General features: G+C 38.8%; 2 protein-coding genes across 9 annotated transcripts in view; one reads left to right on the top strand and one right to left on the bottom strand.

The window, feature by feature from the left end:
• Nucleotides 1-1,455: 1,455 nt before the first annotated feature.
• Nucleotides 1,456-18,990, top strand: part of CMC1 (C-X9-C motif containing 1) — a 148,459-nt gene continuing 130,924 nt past the window's right edge. Inside the window, exons 1-3 of one of the 8 annotated variants that reach the window (XM_087892541.1) lie at nt 1,456-1,648; nt 12,602-12,726; nt 16,978-17,123. In XM_087892541.1, coding sequence (XP_087748667.1) covers nt 17,045-17,123 — 79 coding nt within the window. In that variant the 5' untranslated portion in view covers nt 1,456-1,648; nt 12,602-12,726; nt 16,978-17,044. Of the gene's footprint in view, nt 1,649-12,601; nt 12,727-16,977; nt 17,124-18,990 lie in introns of those variants that run through there. The other 7 variants (XM_087892542.1, XM_087892543.1, XM_060685805.2 and 4 more) reach the window with 7 other exon arrangements.
• On the bottom strand, nt 3,912-6,096 carry LOC148114290 (uncharacterized). Its single transcript, XM_087892540.1, has one exon. The coding sequence runs from the start codon at nt 6,004-6,006 to the stop codon at nt 4,984-4,986; it is 1,023 nt and encodes a 340-aa protein (XP_087748666.1). The 5' UTR covers nt 6,007-6,096; the 3' UTR covers nt 3,912-4,983.

The following is an 18,990-nucleotide window of genomic DNA, read 5'->3' as shown; positions in this document are numbered from 1 at the left end:
CCATTTTTTCTGTTATTCCAGATGATTATTTACTACCAATTTTAGCCTTACATGTAATTAATGTTAAGCTTTTTTGTACTGTACTGATATTGTGTTGCAAATTAGCATAGAACTATTTAGTATAGGCTTCCTTAGTATTTGTGGTTAGAGCATAGACTGGGATTGACATCATATGGAAAAATTTGCCTTGGACTTCAGTTGAGAATAATTCTTTAAAACAAGAATGTGTGATGTTCCCTGACTGCTTAATGTATATATTATAATGCAAATAAATGCAAAACAAATGTTGTGGTGCCTGTGAAAGGTGCTTATTAGTAGTGTGTAAATTGAGGGTATGAATATATGTGTATTTTTTATGCAGAAGTACTGTGCTGTTAACTGAGACCTGATATTTGCAGTGATACAGTAAGAGATAAGATACCAAAAAATTAATGCTCAAGGATACTGTATTGCATAAGAAATATTGTACCAAAAGTTAATGTTTGAAAGATGCAATAGTTGTGTTTCACAGAAAGGAAAAAATACAAGGTATACAAGAAACAAGAGCAAGTAAATTACATTCTGTATTATGTGGTTTCTTGTGAGGAAACAATGTAGAACAAAGAAAGGTAAGAATTAAGAATAAATGGGTATTGAATGAATATGCAGTGAATAGAAAAATGGCTGTCAATGCTAAATAGATTCACCTGGTTTGAAATACAGAGAATTAAATCTGAGTTGCAAAACAAATATATTACATGAATTGAACAGAAAAGATAACAAATAAATTCATTTGTTGAACCCTTCAATTTGATGAAATTGATAATCCTGAAAAATTAGGATTTTTTAAAATAGACTATGAAAAGTGATTTCAAAAGAAAAAAGAAAAGAAAAGAAAACCCTAAGCAAGGTCAGGCTATAGAGTCTACCTAACTTTGTAAGCTAAGTTGGGAAGTCAACAAAGTATCCAGAAGACGGTGACAACTCCTTGCATAAGAAACTGCATGGGTTTGTCCTTAAAGTATATCCCCTGAAAAGTTCTTAGTGCCAACTTCTCTCAGTCTTTCAATCCACACAGACATCCGGGGACTTTTCCTGAAAAGGGAGAAGATGCCAGATTGATTCCTGAAACTCCTCTTGTTCTCAGCTTAATGTCTATGGAGATTCTCAGTCATACAGGTTATAATTGTCGCAAAGATGCTTTTTCAAGAGGCAACTGAACTTCCTGGTTTTTCTTTGAAGACGTTTCCCTGAAGAAGCTTCTTGGATGAGAAGAGAAAAGTCTTCAAAGAAAAACCAGAAAGTCCAGTTGCCTCTTGAAAACGCACCTTTAGGTCTTCTTGTTCCCCCTTTTTAAAGAAACGCAACGAAACAGCCCGGAGCGACTCCAGTTACAGCACTCGATCTCCCAGGTCAATACCCTCCAATACTTAGGGGCCGCTGCTTCGCACTTTCTAGGGACCGCTCTTCTCTGCTCGCTGCAGAAGCTCTTTGACGCAGGCGCGCTATGAGCACAGGAGGATGTTTTTGTCTGGTGACGTGGAGGACGAAGGCTGTAGAGGTCATGTTTCCGGGGCTGTGAGATTCCGTATGGGTTGTTTCCTGCTTCGCGCAGTAGCTGCTTCTTAAGGGAAGAAGCTGCTGATGGAGTCTGTCTGTAGTACTGCAGGTAGGGGCAGTTGTTTCCCCTGCTATTAATGCACATGACTCACAATGTGGTGGAGGGCTTCTACAATCAGCACCACCTGCCCTTTCCGTCTCATATGTTGTAATTTTACTTTTATTTTTCTTTGTCTTTACACTGGAGTTTTTCAGATAGGTTGGGGGTACGGTTCCCAGCCAGCGAGGAATAAAGACCAGGCTGGGTGGAAATTCTTAGAGATAGACTAATCTCACTATTTCAGATGAGATTATCAAAGCAATGCTTTAAATGTCCGATGCTTTTCCGAGTAAGCAGATTTCCGGATTCATCGTTCCATTCTTGAAACTGGATTATTGTTAAATTATTCAAGATTTAAGTTATATTAAAGAGGCAATGTTGCTTTTTGACAATAGATTTGTGAGCCGTTTTAGTGCCCCCATACATTTCACTTTTTAGTGGGCAAAAATGATGCTGAAGAATGTTGACCAAGGAAGGTTATTCTCATTTGAATTAAATCAGAATGCAATAGTTTTAAACAGTTTGTGTTCCCAAATGATCAGAATCTGAACATGCATTACTTACTCTTTAAACAATACAGCAATTTAACCTAAAAATATAAAAACAACTGTCCTGTGCAAACTTTTGAGTTTCTGAGGGAATGATCTTCATCAGGTTAGAGTTGGTTGAAGGTAAAGGACTAGAATGTGGCTGAGGGCAATGGTGATTCAGAGATAATATATTTCTAAGGGAGGCAATGATAGATACATGTCTTAAACAAATAACTTTCGGGTTTGTATGCTAGCTTCTATGCTACAAATGTCCCTAAGTATTTATAAACACTATGATGCTGTGATAACATTGAACATGTTACATTGGTTGGGGACTGTTTTTACCTTCATCTTGCTTTATCTTCTAAGTTGTTGCTAAGATTTTATTTATATGTTTTACTTGACTTTCATCATGCTTTTTCTCCAGGCCAGAATGCCATTGCTGAAAGAAATATCCTGTACAAAGCTAGCCTGGCTATGAAACAAATATATCAATCAATCAATTTATTACAATCTTAGATCAGAGACCAGAACAAATAAAAGCTTTCAGTATATATACAATTAAAAATTCTAGTATAAAATAATAAATAACAACTAAAATCTATAATAAAATCCAATCTGTCAATTATACATGGTCTAACTATACTACAATTACAATCCATAAACTGTATGGCCCATTGTAGGTTCAATGCTAAAAGGAGAAGGATTAAGCAGTGCTAAGGGTTTGCCACATTGGTTATATTTGTTTCCATTTCTATATTTATTTGTTTCCATTTCTATACCGCCCTTCTCCAATAGGACTCAGGGCGGTGAACAGCCAGAGTAAAAAACAGAACATACAAAATTTAAAAGCAGTTTAAAATGATTAAATATTTTTGGCTGTAATTTAAAACAACCCAATTTAAAATCAGTTTAAAATTTAACTCAAGCCAGCCCAGCTAGTTGAAATAAATAAGTTTTCAGAGCCCGACGAAAAATCCGGAGGTCTGTTATTGTACGTATCTCTGGGGGGAGGTTGTTCCAGAGGGTGGGCGCCGCCACAGAGAAGGCTCTCCCCCTGGGGGTCATCAGCTGACATTGTCTGGCGGACGGCACCCTGAGGAGGCCCACTCTGTGCAAGCGTACTGGCCGGTGGGAGGCTATTGGTCGCAGAAGGCGGTCTCGTAAATACCCTGGCCCTAAGCCATGGAGCGCTTTAAAGGTGGTCACCAACACCTTGAAGCGCACCCGGAAGACCACCGGGAGCCAGTGCAGCTCGCGCAGGAGAGGTGTCACATGGGAGCACCCCGTCGCCCCCACAATCCCCCACGCGGCCGCATTCTGGACCAGCTGGAGCCTCCGGGTGCACCCCAGGGGGAGCCCCATGTAGAGAGCGTTGCAGTAGTCCAGGCGGGACGTGACGAGTGCCTGAGTGACTGTGCGTAGGGAGTCCCGATCTAGAAAGGGGCGTAACTGGCATATCAGGCGAACCTGATAAAAAGCCCCCCTGGCCATGGCCGTCAAATGATCTTCTAAAGACAGCTGTGCATCCAGGAGGACGCCCAAGTTACGAGCCCTCTCTGTGGGGGCGAGTGATTCGCCCCCAATAGCCAGCGATGGCGTCAGCTGGCTATATCGGGACGCCGGAAGCCACAGCCACTCGGTCTTGGAAGGGTTGAGTCGGAGCCTGTTTCTCCCCATCCAGGCCCGCACGGCCTCCAGGCACTGGGACATCACTTCAAGGGCATCGTTGGGGTGGCCTGGGGTGGAGATGTACAGCTGGGTGTCATCAGCGTACTGATGGAATTCCACCCCGAAGCCATGGATGATCTCACCCAGCGGCTTTACATAAATGTTGAACAGAAGGGGCGAGAGGACCGACCCTTGTGGCACCCCACAAGCAAGGTGCCTCGGGGTCGACCGCTGCCCCCCTGTCAACACAGATTGCGACCGGTCAGAGAGGTAGGAGGAGAACCACCGCAAAATGGTGCCCCCCACCCCCAGCCCCTCCAACCGGTGCAACATGATACTATGGTTGATGGTATCAAAAGCCGCTGAGAGGTCTAACAGGATCAGAATAGAGGAGCAACCCCTATCCCGAGCCCTCCAGAGATCATCCACCAACGCGACCAATGCTGTTTCCATGCTGTTCCCAGGCCGGAAGCCGGACTGGAGCGGGTCTAGATAGGCAGCTTCATCCAGGTACCGGGGAAGCTGCTGCGCTACCACACTCTCAACAACCTTCGTAACGAAGCAAAGGTTGGAGACTGGACGATAGTTAGCCAAAACAGCCGGATCCAGAGAGGGCTTCTTGAGAAGGGGCCTCACAACCACTTCTTTCAAAGCAGCCGGCAGGACCCCCTCACTCAAAGAAGCGTTAACAATCTTCTGGAGCCAGCCTCGTGTCACGTCCCGGGAAGCCAGTACCAATCAGGAGGGACACGGGTCCAATAAACATGTGGTCGCGTTCAGCTGTCCCAGGACCCTGTCCATGTCCTTGGGAGCCACAGGATCGAACTCCTCCCAGATAACGCTCTCAAGACCTGCCTCAGTCATCCCGTCCGGACATACCCAGTCAGAGGCCAGCCCTTCCTGAATCTGAGCGATTTTGTCATACAGATACTGCACAAAATCCTCAGCTCGGCCCTGCAAGGGGTCATCCCGCACTTCCAGATGGAGGAGGGAGCGGATCACCCTAAACAGGGCGGCCGGGTGATTATCTGATGATGCGATAAGAGCGGCAAAATAGCTAGATTTCGCCGCTTTTATCGCCACTAGGTAGGTCTTAATATGAGACCTCACCAGTGTTCGGTTGGATTCGGAGCAGCTGGTCCTCTAACTACTCTCCAGGCGTCTTTTCTGGCGCTTCATCTCCCTCAGCTCCTTGGAGAACCAAGGAGCTATGTGAGTTTGGTGCCGGGTCAGAGGCCGCAAAGGCACGACACGGTCCAAAGCCCCGGCGGCCGCACTATCCCAGGCGGCCACCAGGTCTTCAGCCGAGTCATGAGCCAGAGTCTCAGGAAATGGCCCAAGCTCCATCTGGAACCTATCAGGGTCCATCAGGTGCCTGGGGCGGAACCACCTGGTCGGTCCCGCCTCCCTGCGGCAGGGTGCAGCGGTTAGAAAGTCCAGTCGAAGGAGCGAGTGGTCAGACCATGACAAGGGTTCGACGGCTATATCCCCTATATCAAGGCCACTCAACCACTGACCAGAGACAAAAACTAAGTCCAGAGTGTGTCCACCTGTGTGAGTGGGGTCATGAATTAACTGAGTAAGGTCCATGGCCGTCATGGAAGCCATGAACTCTCGAGCCACCTCAGACGTTTCACCGATAGATGGCAGGTTGAAATCCCCCATGATAGCAAGTCTGGGGGTATCCACCGCCACCTCGGCTATAACATTAAGCAGCTCTGGCAGGGCCGTTGCCACGTGGCAGGGAGCCAGGTACGTGACCAACAAGCCCATCTGTACTCCACGACCCCACTTCACAAAGAGGGACTCACATCCGGCTATCTGTGGAACAGTGGTCTCCCTTGGATCCAGACCTTCCTTTATAATAACCGCCACCCCCCTTCCCCTGCCCTGAGCCCTCGGCTGATGGAATGCCCGGAAGCCTGGCGGGCATATATCCACGAGGGGAACTCCCCCCTCCTGGCCCAACCAGGTTTCCGTAATGCCCGCTAGGTCTGCCTCCCCCTCCTGAATAAGATCGTGAATGAGGGGGGCTTTATTAACAACGGACCTGGCATTGCATAACATCAGCCGAAGGCTCTGGCCCTGAGAATCTGGACAGCCTGGGGAACGAGAAAAGCATTGGGGATTGGAGTGCGCAATCGCTCTAAGATAGCGAGTGCGCATTCCCCAAACATGACGTGGTCCCCAGCTTCCGGCATATCTGCCCCTTCCACTCACTATACTGATGGAACATCCCTCTTTAAATCAAACTCCAACCCCCTATATAACATAACTATAGTGGATTAGACATGTGTTTGTGACGAATCCCCAGTGCTGCTGCGCAGAATCTGGCCACTTGCGCTGTAGTTATGAACTGTTCATCCTTAAGCAGCAACTGAAGATAGGTAGTGTCAGAATGGCCAGGATACCTAGCAGTTATTGTCAGAATCTGTTTTTTCCTAATCTCTCTGTAAAAGGAACATCTAAGGAGCATGTGATCCACAGTCTCCACCTCTCCTGAGCCGCAGGAACAGAGTTTTTCTGTCAATGGTATCCTTTTATATGCCATACAGGATGGCCGATGGAAGTGCATGGCACCGTACGAGCGAAAATGCTTTCTGGTTGTTTGCTGACTCCAACTGACTAAGATAGCTGGCAGGAGCAACAACACATCTAATGGCATCTGGAGCCAGAAACAGCAGAGCTTTCCCTAAATCTGCCTGCCTCTCGATGTCCTCCACCCTTTGCTGCAAGGTCTGTCTTGCTAGGTCATAATCCATCTTGAGTATTGAAGCTGGGGAGAAGCCTAGTTTGGCAAGGTTGGACTTGACAGCCTTGATCCATGATGAGCAGAATTTATCTTTGAGGATTTATGGAGCAATCCCTTGTGGAAAGAAGTGAAGCTTTAGCTAGAGATTGAAGGACACTATACAGATTCTTGCTTTGTTTTTTGTCAATCCTGTCTCCAGGTGCAGAAGTGCATTTGAGACACAACACGGCATCTGGAGAATTGATCTAATAAATTTGGATTGAACTATTTCTAATGGTGTAAACACAAAGCTGATGGTCTGAGCAAGGTCCCATAAAGAAGCTATGCTAGCGACAAGGCCAGAAAAAGCTTAATTGCAGCAGGGATTAAAGCAGGTCCTAATTGTTCAAGTGCTACCATAAGTTTCCTGGTTACCTCATCAAAAGTTGATCCTTGTGCTGCCACTGCTGTTTCATCCACAAAGATGAATAAATATGTGTTGTCAGGGATTGGTTGATTGTTCATATATATGTTATACAACATTGGAGACAATTCACTTCTTTCTGGCATCTTCTTCATCCTCCATCTACTGTTCTTACCATCACATGAAATCTCCGGTTCTGGAGGAAGCTGCTAATGACCTTGGTAAGCTTATTATCTCTGATTTTATCAGGGTGGATTTGATTTAAATCATGATTTAAATCACTAGTAAAAAGGCTTGATTTAAATCAACTCAATTTAAATCATAATTTTTAAAGAGTAACTGTCATCACTGTCCCACAGCGGCTCCTCTGACCACTGTTGACTCACTGACAGTCCCATTCACTTTAATGGGATGGCTAGTGATGTAGCAGTGACACCACAAGGTGAGGGATGTGGCGGGCAGCAGGTGAGTGGATGCCTGTTAACAGGCGTCATGATGGATCTGAAATCACAGGTGCTCTTTAATATATTTATAAACTGCTTAGAAGGTTTCACTTTCATTTTTATTGCTTGCCCTTCCTCACATTTAGAGCCTGGTGGTACAGATGTATTTCTCTTCAAACAATCATACAGTTTGTAGTGTACATAGATTTGCAAAACAATGGGATAAAGGAATATTCCTGAACTTTGTTCTATGATTTATCTCATGGTTACTGTGAAGTTGTGTGAATGCATCAGTGCAGTGCATGTTATCTCAGGTTGCAGAGCTTGGATTCATTGAATGTGTTTATCAAAAATGTAAATATTGCAGAATATATAGCTCATGCTATATAACTAAGCTCCATTTCATACTGAATGAGCTAAATTATTAATGTATCTTAAATAGAAAACTATCTTTAGATAGATTTTTACTCCAAAAACATTTTATTAAAATAAATTTGATAAAAATTTAAAAAATCCAATTTAAATTTTTAAAAAATCTGTTTTTTTATTTTTTAAAAAAAATCATCGATTTTTATATACCTTGGATGATATTATTTAACTTGTGTAGAAATATCCTATGCTTAACGGTGTCATGTGCTGTAGTTAGGTCGATGAAAGCCACCCCAATAATTAGCTTTCTTTCTAAGCCATCCTCAATCACTAAATGAAAAATTACACAACTGCAACTATGCCTATGATTTTGCACAGGACTTATTAACTGACATGATTAAAAGATGCTGCAAAAGTCATAAATGTGGCCATTGATTATAATGTTACTTTTTCATCACTGTCCAAAGTAGTCACTGTCCAATTCAGTTATTGAACAAAGACTATCTGTACTTGATGCACTTGAGATTATCAGAGGGTGACATAAAATACAAAGTAAATGGAGCCATGTCAAATGGATAGGTGGAGAATAGATTCTCCCTCTCAATTCCCAGTTATAAATATCAAAATGTTATGCTCTGTTCATGCTACTTTAGGATTGTGGAATTAGTTGTGGGTAGTACCATGCTTCTAATGGCGAGAACCTGCACTGGCTTTTCACAATCATGGTTGCTGGGAGTGCCAGATGTTGAAAGAAAAGTGGCAGAGGGTTTAGGCCAAAGGAGTTGTCAAAACAGAAGGTGGAGAGTGCGGTTGGCCTACACCTATCTAGGAGTTAACTTTTTTCTCTTTTTCTGGCCTTGTATACACATAAACCAATATGTGTTAGTACATGTAAGCATAAGATTCTGAATTAGCTTGAATTCATGTATGTAATATGAAGCATTTAATATTAGCTATATCATGCATATTCCATATTGACAATTGTTAGTCAAACAAAAGATGACACAAATATGTTCTTCTGGAACAAACCTGAAAATAGTTGAATTGAAACTACACATACAATCTTTTGGAACAAACAGAAAAATTGTTGAATTGAAAATCAGATTTATTAACACTGGGCTGCATTTATATCTATATGTTTTGCTTGCAAATTATTTTATTTATATTTATATACATTCTGTAACAGATTGCAAGGGCTGTTTTAAATCTTTATTTAAAATATTATCCCAGGCCTTTATGGCTGGTTTAGATATTCTTTCATTTACATAACACAAAACAAACTATCTTACAGTTTCATAAATGCTAATGCCAATTTTACATTGTGTATCAGTGCTTATTAAAGAAGCAAATTGAACAAAGCCCCAAAGCTTATCAAATAACTTTAGCTCACATTAATGAATTTAATATTAACCAAATAAAAGCAATTAGCATACTTTTTTTAAAAAAATGGGAAGCTGTGGGAGAGAAAAAATAATTATATTCTTATGTAAAAAAAATATCCTGGAAGTAGCTATTTATGTAGCAAGAAAAGATTCCATTATTAGTAATAGAAATACGTTTTACTGTGCAAACAGCAGCTTCACAAGTTGATTTCTATCAGGGTCATGTGGAAAAGATATTTTTTCTTGTCCACTCATTGTTTAAATACTAAATACTAAAAAGTACTGAACATTAATTGAATGCATGCAGTTCACAAGTCTGGCTTATTAAGCGGTAGGATACAAGAAAGATTTGTATGGGAGAAATGTTAGAATTTGCAGCAATCCAACTAGCACACAAGTAAATAATTCAGCAGAATTCGTGTATAAAAGAAACTTTTTTATATACAGTAATATAAAGCATTTTGCATGCATACAATACCCACACAGCAGAAGCCAGAACCAGAACTCAGAATCCAGAAGTACAGAATCAGTATAATCACAGAAGCAATAATGCAACGACAGACCAACTCTTTTATACATAACAGTTAAGATAAGCCACGCTCAGGCTCCAAACTGAGTCCCCATTGGCTGACCTGTTACCATGTCTATTCCAATTCATGAACTCTTATACACTGACGTTCCTCTCTTCATGACTGGAATAGACATAAAACCAAATTACTTAATATTCTTCCCATAGTTCACTCCACCCAATGGCTTGGTCATTATATCTGCCAGATTGTCCTCTGAAGAACAGTGAAGCAAGCTAATTAATTTACATTTGATGGCTTCTCTTACATTACAATATTTAATACCCACATGCTTGCTTCTATTCTTTACTCTGTCACCTGTTGCCATTTTTATGCAAGCATTATTATCCTCAAACACCATTACAGCTTCATTTACTTTTATATTTAAATGCTTTAACAGCTGTATGTACCGAGTTACCTCTGAACAAAGTTCAGACAGAGCGATAAATTCTGCCTCTGCTGTAGAATAGAATAGAATAGAATAGAATAGAATAGAATAGAATAGAATAGAATAGAATAGAATAGAATAGAATTCTTTATTGGCCAAATGTGATTGGACACACAAGGAATTTGTCTTGGTGCATATGCTCTCGGTGCATAAAAGATACATTCGTCAAGAATCATAAGGTACAACATTTAATGATAGCCATAAGGAAACAGTCAATATAAATCTTAAGGACAAGGCTACAGCCATATAGTCATAAGTGGGAGGAGATGGGTGATAGGAACAATGAGAAGATTAACAGTAATGCAGACTTAGTAACTAGTTTGACAATGTTGAGGGAATTATTTGTTTAGCAGAGTGATGGCAGTTCGGAAAAAACTGTTCTTGGGTCTAGTTGTTCTGGTGTGCAGTGCTCTATAGCGTCGTTTTGAGGGTAGGAATTGGAACAGTTTATGTCCAGGATGTGAGGGGTCTGTAGATATTTTCACAGCCCTCTTTTTGACTTGTGCAGTATACAGGTCTTCAGTGGAAGACAGGTTGGTAGTAATTGTTTTTTCTGCAGTTTTAATTATCCTCTCAAGTCTGTGTCTGTCTTGTTGGGTTGCAGAACCAAATCAGACAGTTATAGAGGTGCAGATGACGGACTCAATAATTCTCTTTAGAACTGAATCAGCAGCTCCTTGGGCAGTTTGAGCTTTCTGAGTTAGTGCAGAAAGAACATTCTTTGTTGTGCTTTTTTGATGACGTTTTTGATGTTGGATGTCCATTTTAGGTCGTGAGATATGGTAGAACCTAGAAATTTGAAGGTCTCTACTGTTGATACTGTATTGTCTAATATTGTAAGAGGTGGTAGTATGGGAGGGTTTCTTCTAAAGTCCGCCACCATTTCTACAGTTTTGAGTGTGTTCAGTTCCAGATTGTTCTGGTCGCACCACGAGGCTAATTGTTCAACCTCCCGTCTGTATGCGGATTCATCATTGTCTCAAATGAGACCAATCACTGTTGTGTCATCTGCATTGTGAACTGTTGTGAAATGGCTACAGTTGTTTGTTTTCTGGACTTCCAACCAATTAAAATCCCTCCAAACAATACCACAATTCCAGAATTAGACTTTCTGGTTTTTACATCATTGGCATAATCACTGTCAACATAACATTTTAATTTCAATTCTTCAGAGACCTGTATTTGAAGACCCAAGTTCACAGTTCCCTTCAAATACCTGAGAATCCTTTTTATACCCATCCAATGTGATTGTGTTAGTGTAGCAGTAAAGTGACTTAAAATGTTTACTGCACAAGCTATGTCTGACCTGGACCACTGTGACAGGGTTCCCTATTGCAGACTGATAATATCTCTTGATCACAGGCTTCACCTTTGTCCTCACCCAAATTGTTGTGAAAATCTGTGCTCATAGGTGTTGGAGCAGAATTACAATCCTTCATGTTGTATCTCTCCAACAGCTGTTCAATTTTTCTTCTTTGACTGAGAAAATAACCACCTTTCTCAGTTTTTTGTATCTCTACACCAAGATAGTTTTTTATTTCACCCAAATCTTTTAATTCAATTTTTTTCTCTAATTGATTAGCAAATTCTTTTATCTGTGACAAATCTTTTGCAATGAAACAGAGATCATCCACAAATACTAATAATTGACAATCCCCACCTTGTAACTTTCCAGTATATATGCAACCATCAGCCTTGCAACTCTTGAACCCAAGATCCTTCAATACCATATATAAACAGATATTCCAATTCCTGGCTCACTGCTTCAGCCCATAAATGGCCTTGTTCAATTTATATACAGTGTTAGGCTTTTTGCTTTCATACTCTGGTGCTTGAACCATATAAATTTCTTCCTCTAATTCTGCATTGAGGAATGCAGTAGTTATATCAAAATACCAAATTTTATGGCCACATGCCGCTGCCAATGTTAGTGCCAACCTTATGCTTTCACTCTTCACCATTGGTGCAAATACCTCATCATATTGCACATTTTTCCTTTGTGAAAAACCTTGTGCCACTATTTTTGCTTTATATTGTACCTCATTGTTGGGTAGTACTTTCTTTTTGTACACCCACTTACATCCTACGGCTTTGCAACCTTGTGGCAAAGTCATAGATGTGAATACTTTATGTTCACCCATGGCTTGCATTTCTTTTTCCATGACTTCTTTTCATTTTACCTGTTCAATTTTGGGTAGTGCCAATATTTCCTGATAGTTTCTTGGCTCATACCACACATTAAACACCTTAACCTCACCAGCAGAATACCTGTCAAGTGGAATCCCCTTGTTCCATCACTCTGACCTGCATGGCATTGACTGCTCTTGTGTTCCAATCCTCTCTTGCTTCATATCCAGGTCATCATCTTCTCCTGACTCCTTTTCTTGTTCTTTTTCAGTTTCTCTTCCCTGAACGCTGACATCATCACTAAGTTACCATCACTAAGTGAGTCACCATCACTAAGTGGATCATCCCAAAAATTGGCATCAATTCTGTTCCAATTTTGCTCTGCAAAACTAGAAGGTTTGGAAATAACTATTCTTTTGCTCCCATCACTAAAGCAATAACTCTTTGAGCTAGGCTCATAACCTGTAAACCTGAGCTTTCTAGCCTTTGGTTGACATTTTTTCCTAATTGCTTTTGGAATATGCACCCATGTATTGCTTCCAGACACCCTTAAATATGCCAGAGATGGCTTTCTCCCATTTAGCACTGCATACGGAGTATCATTAATTGAGGAACTCCATAGCCTATTGATTAAATAATTAGTGGTCAACATAGCTTCACCCCAATATGACCTGTTCAGATCAGAATTCTCCAGCAGGGAGTCCTTCATTGTTTGTAAGATACCGCTCCCCCTCTCAGTTACAACATTCTCAGCTGCTGTGTACGGATTTGTGCGTCTGTGTTTTATTCCTTTTTTTTTTTATAAAAGTTTTTTTTATTTTTTAACAAACATACACAAACAAACACAATGCATTTTTTCTGAACAGAGTATTGGCCAAGTCACAAATTTCTACAGTTTTTACTTATCTCCCAACACAATTGATGTATTTCACTTTTTGCCATAACATTCTTTCTCTCTAATTTTTATTTTATTTTCCTTGTTTCTTCTGATATATAACCAATATTACCATTCGCCCTAATCTCTAATTTTAGTCAATTTTTCTTTTTCTTTTCCTCCTCTCCATATTAAATTGCTCTCCATATTAAAACCCTTGATTTAAAATCAATCATTTTTCTAATACTTAACCCTAACTCTACATCATCCTATTCAAATATTTTCCTATTACTCCTTTTTTACAACATAATATAATTTCAAGTGTTTTCCCTAAATTCCATTGTTCCAATCACAGATATTATATGTTCATAATCCATTTCCTTCCCTCTTTTCCATTTCTTTATCAGTTTATTCAAATACTACAATCAAATACCTTACTACAATTCACTTAAGTCTATAATATTAAGTCATTCATTTCTATTTCTCAATTCCCATTGTTTTTTAAAAAATAAACCCATTTTTCAATTGCTTTTTCAAATATATATATTGTCTACACCTCTTCATAATAAACCATAATAATAATTTTAGAAGTTAATTTAAATTATTGCCAATAGTATCTTAATCTTTTCTTGTTAAACAATAAACAAACTTAATCTTCACAATACAATATAATTTCAAATGCTTTAGCTGAATTCCATAATTACAATTAAAAACATTCCAAGTATTACAGTTTCATATACCTTCAATTCATTTATAATTCTAAATAATTTTCCCTTACTTTATATATAATTTAAACAAAGTTAATTTTCAACTTTACCTTCTCCTCTTATTTAATAATCCATTGATCCCTTTTCACAATAACTATAATTTCAGATGCTTTAACTAAATTCCATTATTACAATTAAAAACATTCAAGTATTATTATCTCATATATTGAACTTACTAAAATTCATTTATACTTATAGATATTACTTCAATTCATTTATAGTTCTAAATATATGAAACATATTTTCCTTTTCCCTTTTATCAGATACTCCTATCTTCCTTTATCTCATTTTCTCACTTTCTTATTTTTTCTTCCCCCTTAATTTTAAAGTCCTTTACTCTCCTAGCTTGCCCTGTATTTCCATCTGCTCTCCTGTTTCTCCTTTTCAGCTTTATTTCCCTACTCTTAATCCCAGTGTAACCTTTCAAGTTTTTTCTATTTTTTCTCTTTCCCCCTTCTTTCTCTCCTTGTCTCTTTCCAACCTCTCTATTTTTGTCATTGTTAATCCCAATGTAATCTTTAAAGTTCCCTTTATTCCTAGACTTATCCTTTTTCTCCCAGTTCGCCTCTTTTTCATTGTTACTCCCCACATAATCATTTGATTTTTCATAATCAATATCTTCGTCTTTATCTTCAGTGTCACTTTCTTGCTTCTCATTCATAGTTTCTTTATCCACCTGGATATGTTCTAACACAATTTGTTCATCAGCTTTAGGTTTTCCATGCATCATTATAATCATTTCATTTAATTCCGCTTTGAATGATATATGCATCTTTTTAATAATTTCCATTTTGTTATTTCCGAGTTGTCATTGTTCCAATTTTAAGTTATTATAATCCACCTTCTTTCATTGTCGAGGTCACACAGTTTACAAGCAAACAAAACCTCCTCAAATGTTCCCACCGCTCTTATCACTTTAGAAAGTTTTTTTTCCCCAAAATACAAGTGCCTGTAGGTGTCTCTCTCCAATCCACAATTCCAATCAACAGAAAGTATCCATTTTATTTATTAAATCCACGTTATCGATATTTACCAATTTCTATCTTTTTCTTCTTAATTTTATATTCCCCAAAGTCCAATTTAAAATCCGGTTCCAAATCCAATTTTTTAAAAAATAGTCTGTTACAGGCCTTTAATTTTATATTCCTCTATTCTTCCTTCAGTGGTCAAAAAAGAATTTTAAATTTTTTCCCAATCCTCTCCTCATCTATTATGGTTTTTTTCTTCTAATATTTTAATTATCTCCACACATTGTAATCCAAAAATCAAATTCCATTTCGGGCTTTATGACTTTAAACTTCCATTTTGTTCTTCTTCCTTCCTTCACAGTCCCCCACGCCCATTAGCTGTTGTTTCTTCACTGGGGCATCTTTTAACAATTTAAAAATATTTCTTTTTTTTTACCTGTGAGCTGGCAAATACTCACTTGGCATCAATACTCCGTCCAAATCACCGCTTCTGCTCAGAACTTGGTCCGGTTGCCCCCACTTTATGGCAGCCACAATGACCACCGCCCCCGCTGCCGAGTCGAAGAATTTCCTCCGACCTCCGAGGAACTTTCCGGTTCCTCTTGGTCGTCCAAGGTGCCTCTCCTTCTTCTCTGTTCCTACAAGACAGATCCGGTCTGAAGACCCCTCAACAGCGGTTTGTCATCCCGGGATTTCGCAAGGCTCATCAGAGCCCGCTATTCCCCTACTGTCTCACCACAATGCTTCTGGTTGAATCGGCCTGTGTTTTATTCCTAACTGTCCCAACCACTGTTGAAAATTTGCTGACATGAATTCTAAACCTCTGTCAGTTTGCAGCTGCCATACCTGTTGTTTATACCTTCTTTCTACAAAGCTTACCCATTGCTTAAATTTCTGTAGGACCTCTATTTTACTCTTTAGTAAATAGCAGAACCCAAATCTGCTGTAGTCATCTACAATGACCAGCAAGTACTTTGCTCCTCCCAAATTGGCTTGCATTGGCCCCACCAAATCTACATGTACCAGCTCTAGAGTTCTTGTTGTCTTCCTTGTGCTACTCTTGCTTACAGGAAATGCCTTGGACTTTAATGACTTACATACTGCACAGTCCAAGTATGCTTTACATCCTTTTAAATTTAATCCTTCTCCAAACTGTTACATCTTTTGCAAAACTCTGAAGCTGGCATGGCCAAGCTTTCTATGCAAGATATGAATGCATGGATCATGTTGTGCCACATTTCCAAATGTTTGGGCACATTGAACCTTTTGTCCCTGCAACACACCAAGATTATCCTGTTTTATGCCCTGTGTACATACATTCCCATTTTGTTTTATGAGACACTTCCCATTTACAAATGTGGTCTCATAACCTTGTTTGTCTAGATTAGAAACACTCAGCAAATTATGCTCAATTTCAGGCACACATAATATGTTACTAAACTTTTCCTCCAGATATGGAATCAGCACACTGCCTTTTCCAGTGCTAAGACTACTGCATCTCCTCCAGCTGGATCCATTCTGAAAAACAATTTAGAATTATTAATAATTGTTTGACTAGTCCCACTGTTTATTAACCATTTGTCCCTGTTATTACAATAGCTAACTTTTGCAACAGCAGCTTGTCTATCTGTTGTCTTTCTTCCTTGCAAAAAGTCTTTCTTTAGATGAGTCTTATCATGGGCTCCTTGGGCCCCCATCTCAGGAATTTCTCCTCGTGGCTTTTTTAAAAATGGAGTTTGTTTTCTTCAGAAATCAAACAGGCTCTAAGGGCTTCCATTCTTAAGTCCTGTTCTGGTTTGCACTCAAAAACAGCTGAAACAATGTCCCACGTTTCATCAAGACTATTTAACACCGACAGTACTTTTTGAGACTCAGGAATCTGCATTCCACGCTGTTCCAATTCAATAAATAAAGTTTGCATTTGCAGCAAATGCTTCTCCACATTCTCTTGTGGTAACAGTCTGGCTCTGTACAATTGTCTTGATAATTGCACAATATTGCATGCTTACACACTCACATGTACACTTCTTAATTTCAGCCAAACCTCTGTTGGAAGAAACGTCCATCTGGGTTCAATTCCAAGTGGGAAGAATTACACTGGAAACATGGAGACTGCTTGGAAAGATGGTTTAATGGTGGACAGGACCACATGGTTTGAGGTTCTTGGCAAAAAAGAGCACATGGGTGAGAAGGGGAGAGAGATTTATATCCTCTTTTGGGGCCCACCTTGAAGCTTCCTGTTCCTATGTAAGAAATGTACTCTGATTGGTTGTCAGACTCCCATGGGGCCACGCAGGGGTAACTTTGTAGGTTGTCTTGAGTCCAGGCCTGGTTGAATCTTGCTTAGTGATGATGTAATGAAAGGGTTTGGGGCAATTCCTATTATGGCTTAATAGCCTTGTCCTGATTTGGATCTTTTTTTTTTTAAACAAGTTTTATTAAATTTTTCTTTCACATTCATATTTTATGAACAGAGTATTGACCGTGTCACATCTTATACAACTTATAACATAGTTATATATTATTTTTTATAATCTATTCCAATCTTTTCTGTTTTTTCCAAATACAATTTACATATTTCAATTTCTGCCATAATATTCTTTCCCCTACTTTTTTATCTTATTTTAATCTTTTCTTAATACATAATATATAAACAATCTCACCATCTGCCCTTCAAATCCTAATTTCTTAGCATTACTTCAATTAATTATCTTATTTCTCCATTTATAAAATATGTTTCTCAAAATCCCAATCATACTTTGTGGCTATAAACAATATACTTCATCTTATTCAATTCTTACATTGAAACCCTTTAACTTAATTGATCTTCCATATCTTACCTTAATCTCTTCTTAGTACATAATAAGCAATATCACTATCTGTTCTTAATTCCTAATTTCTTATTATAGCATCAATTACTTATTTTATTTCATCATTTACAACATATTTTTTCAAAATCCTCATCACACTTTTTAACATTTCAATTTTGTCTCTTGATTTCAGTTATTTTCATAATTGAACCAAATTGCCACTTCATATTTCATCTGCTATTCCATTTTACAATAAACAATATACATCATCATATTTGCTTCTTACATTCACAATTACTAATGTTAATACAGTTTCCTTGGATCTACTACTATATACTTTATTTCCCTTCCTCCTTTCCGCTATTCTTCCCCTTTTAACCAGATTTCTCTTGGAATCTCCAAAATTCCACTTCTTAGTAATTTTCTCCCTTCATACAATTCTCTTTTCTATTTCTATTTCTACTTCTACTTCTATTTATATTTATATTATTTATTGTATCTTTTCTCCTGAATCCTTTCTCTAACTTTTGAGTCTATTACTCGCATAATTCTCCCCAAGCTTTTACCTAATCTTCTTCCATTTCTTTCTCTTTGATGGATTATTTTTTGGGGAATATTCCCCCCTATCCATTCTTTTTTTAACACTGTAAATCCTAGTGTAATCATCTAACTTTTTACCTTCAATTCCTTTTCCTTCAATATTACTTTCTTGCTTCTCATATTCTCTTTTTCCTGTTTTATGTGTTTCTGAATAAAAAGTTTCTGACTTTTTATTGCCCTTTAATGATTCATGCATGTTTTTAAACATCTCAATTAATTCCACGCACATCCAAGACTCCATGTTGTCAATTTAAAAAAATTGTTGATATTTTAACTTATATTTAATTAAGATTTAAGTCCATATAGTCTCTTTTTTATTTCCAGATAATATCCAGTTCAAATGTTTGTTCAATCCACTCCAATTTAAAGCTTTTTTGTTTTTCACCTCCTTTAAAAGTCAAGACTGAGCAGTTTTAAAAAAACCAAACACTCCTTAAAGTTTCTCACAGTTTTCTTAGTGATCAAGGTCACTGCTATTTATTTCCTTCAATTTTCAGGCTGGTCATTATAGTGCTTTCTTTCCACCAACAGATGTCTCTCTCCAATCCACAATTCTCAGAACAACAAAGTATCAAGCTTACAAAAGTATTTTAAATCCACATAGAAAATACTTTCTCTCAGCTTTCTTTTCCTTTTAGTGT

Source organism: Pantherophis guttatus, chromosome 4 (assembly GCF_059756535.1).
Source record: "Pantherophis guttatus breed Tessera chromosome 4, ASM5975653v1, whole genome shotgun sequence".
NCBI lineage: Eukaryota > Metazoa > Chordata > Lepidosauria > Squamata > Colubridae > Pantherophis > Pantherophis guttatus.
This window is presented reverse-complemented; position numbering and strand designations above follow the sequence as displayed.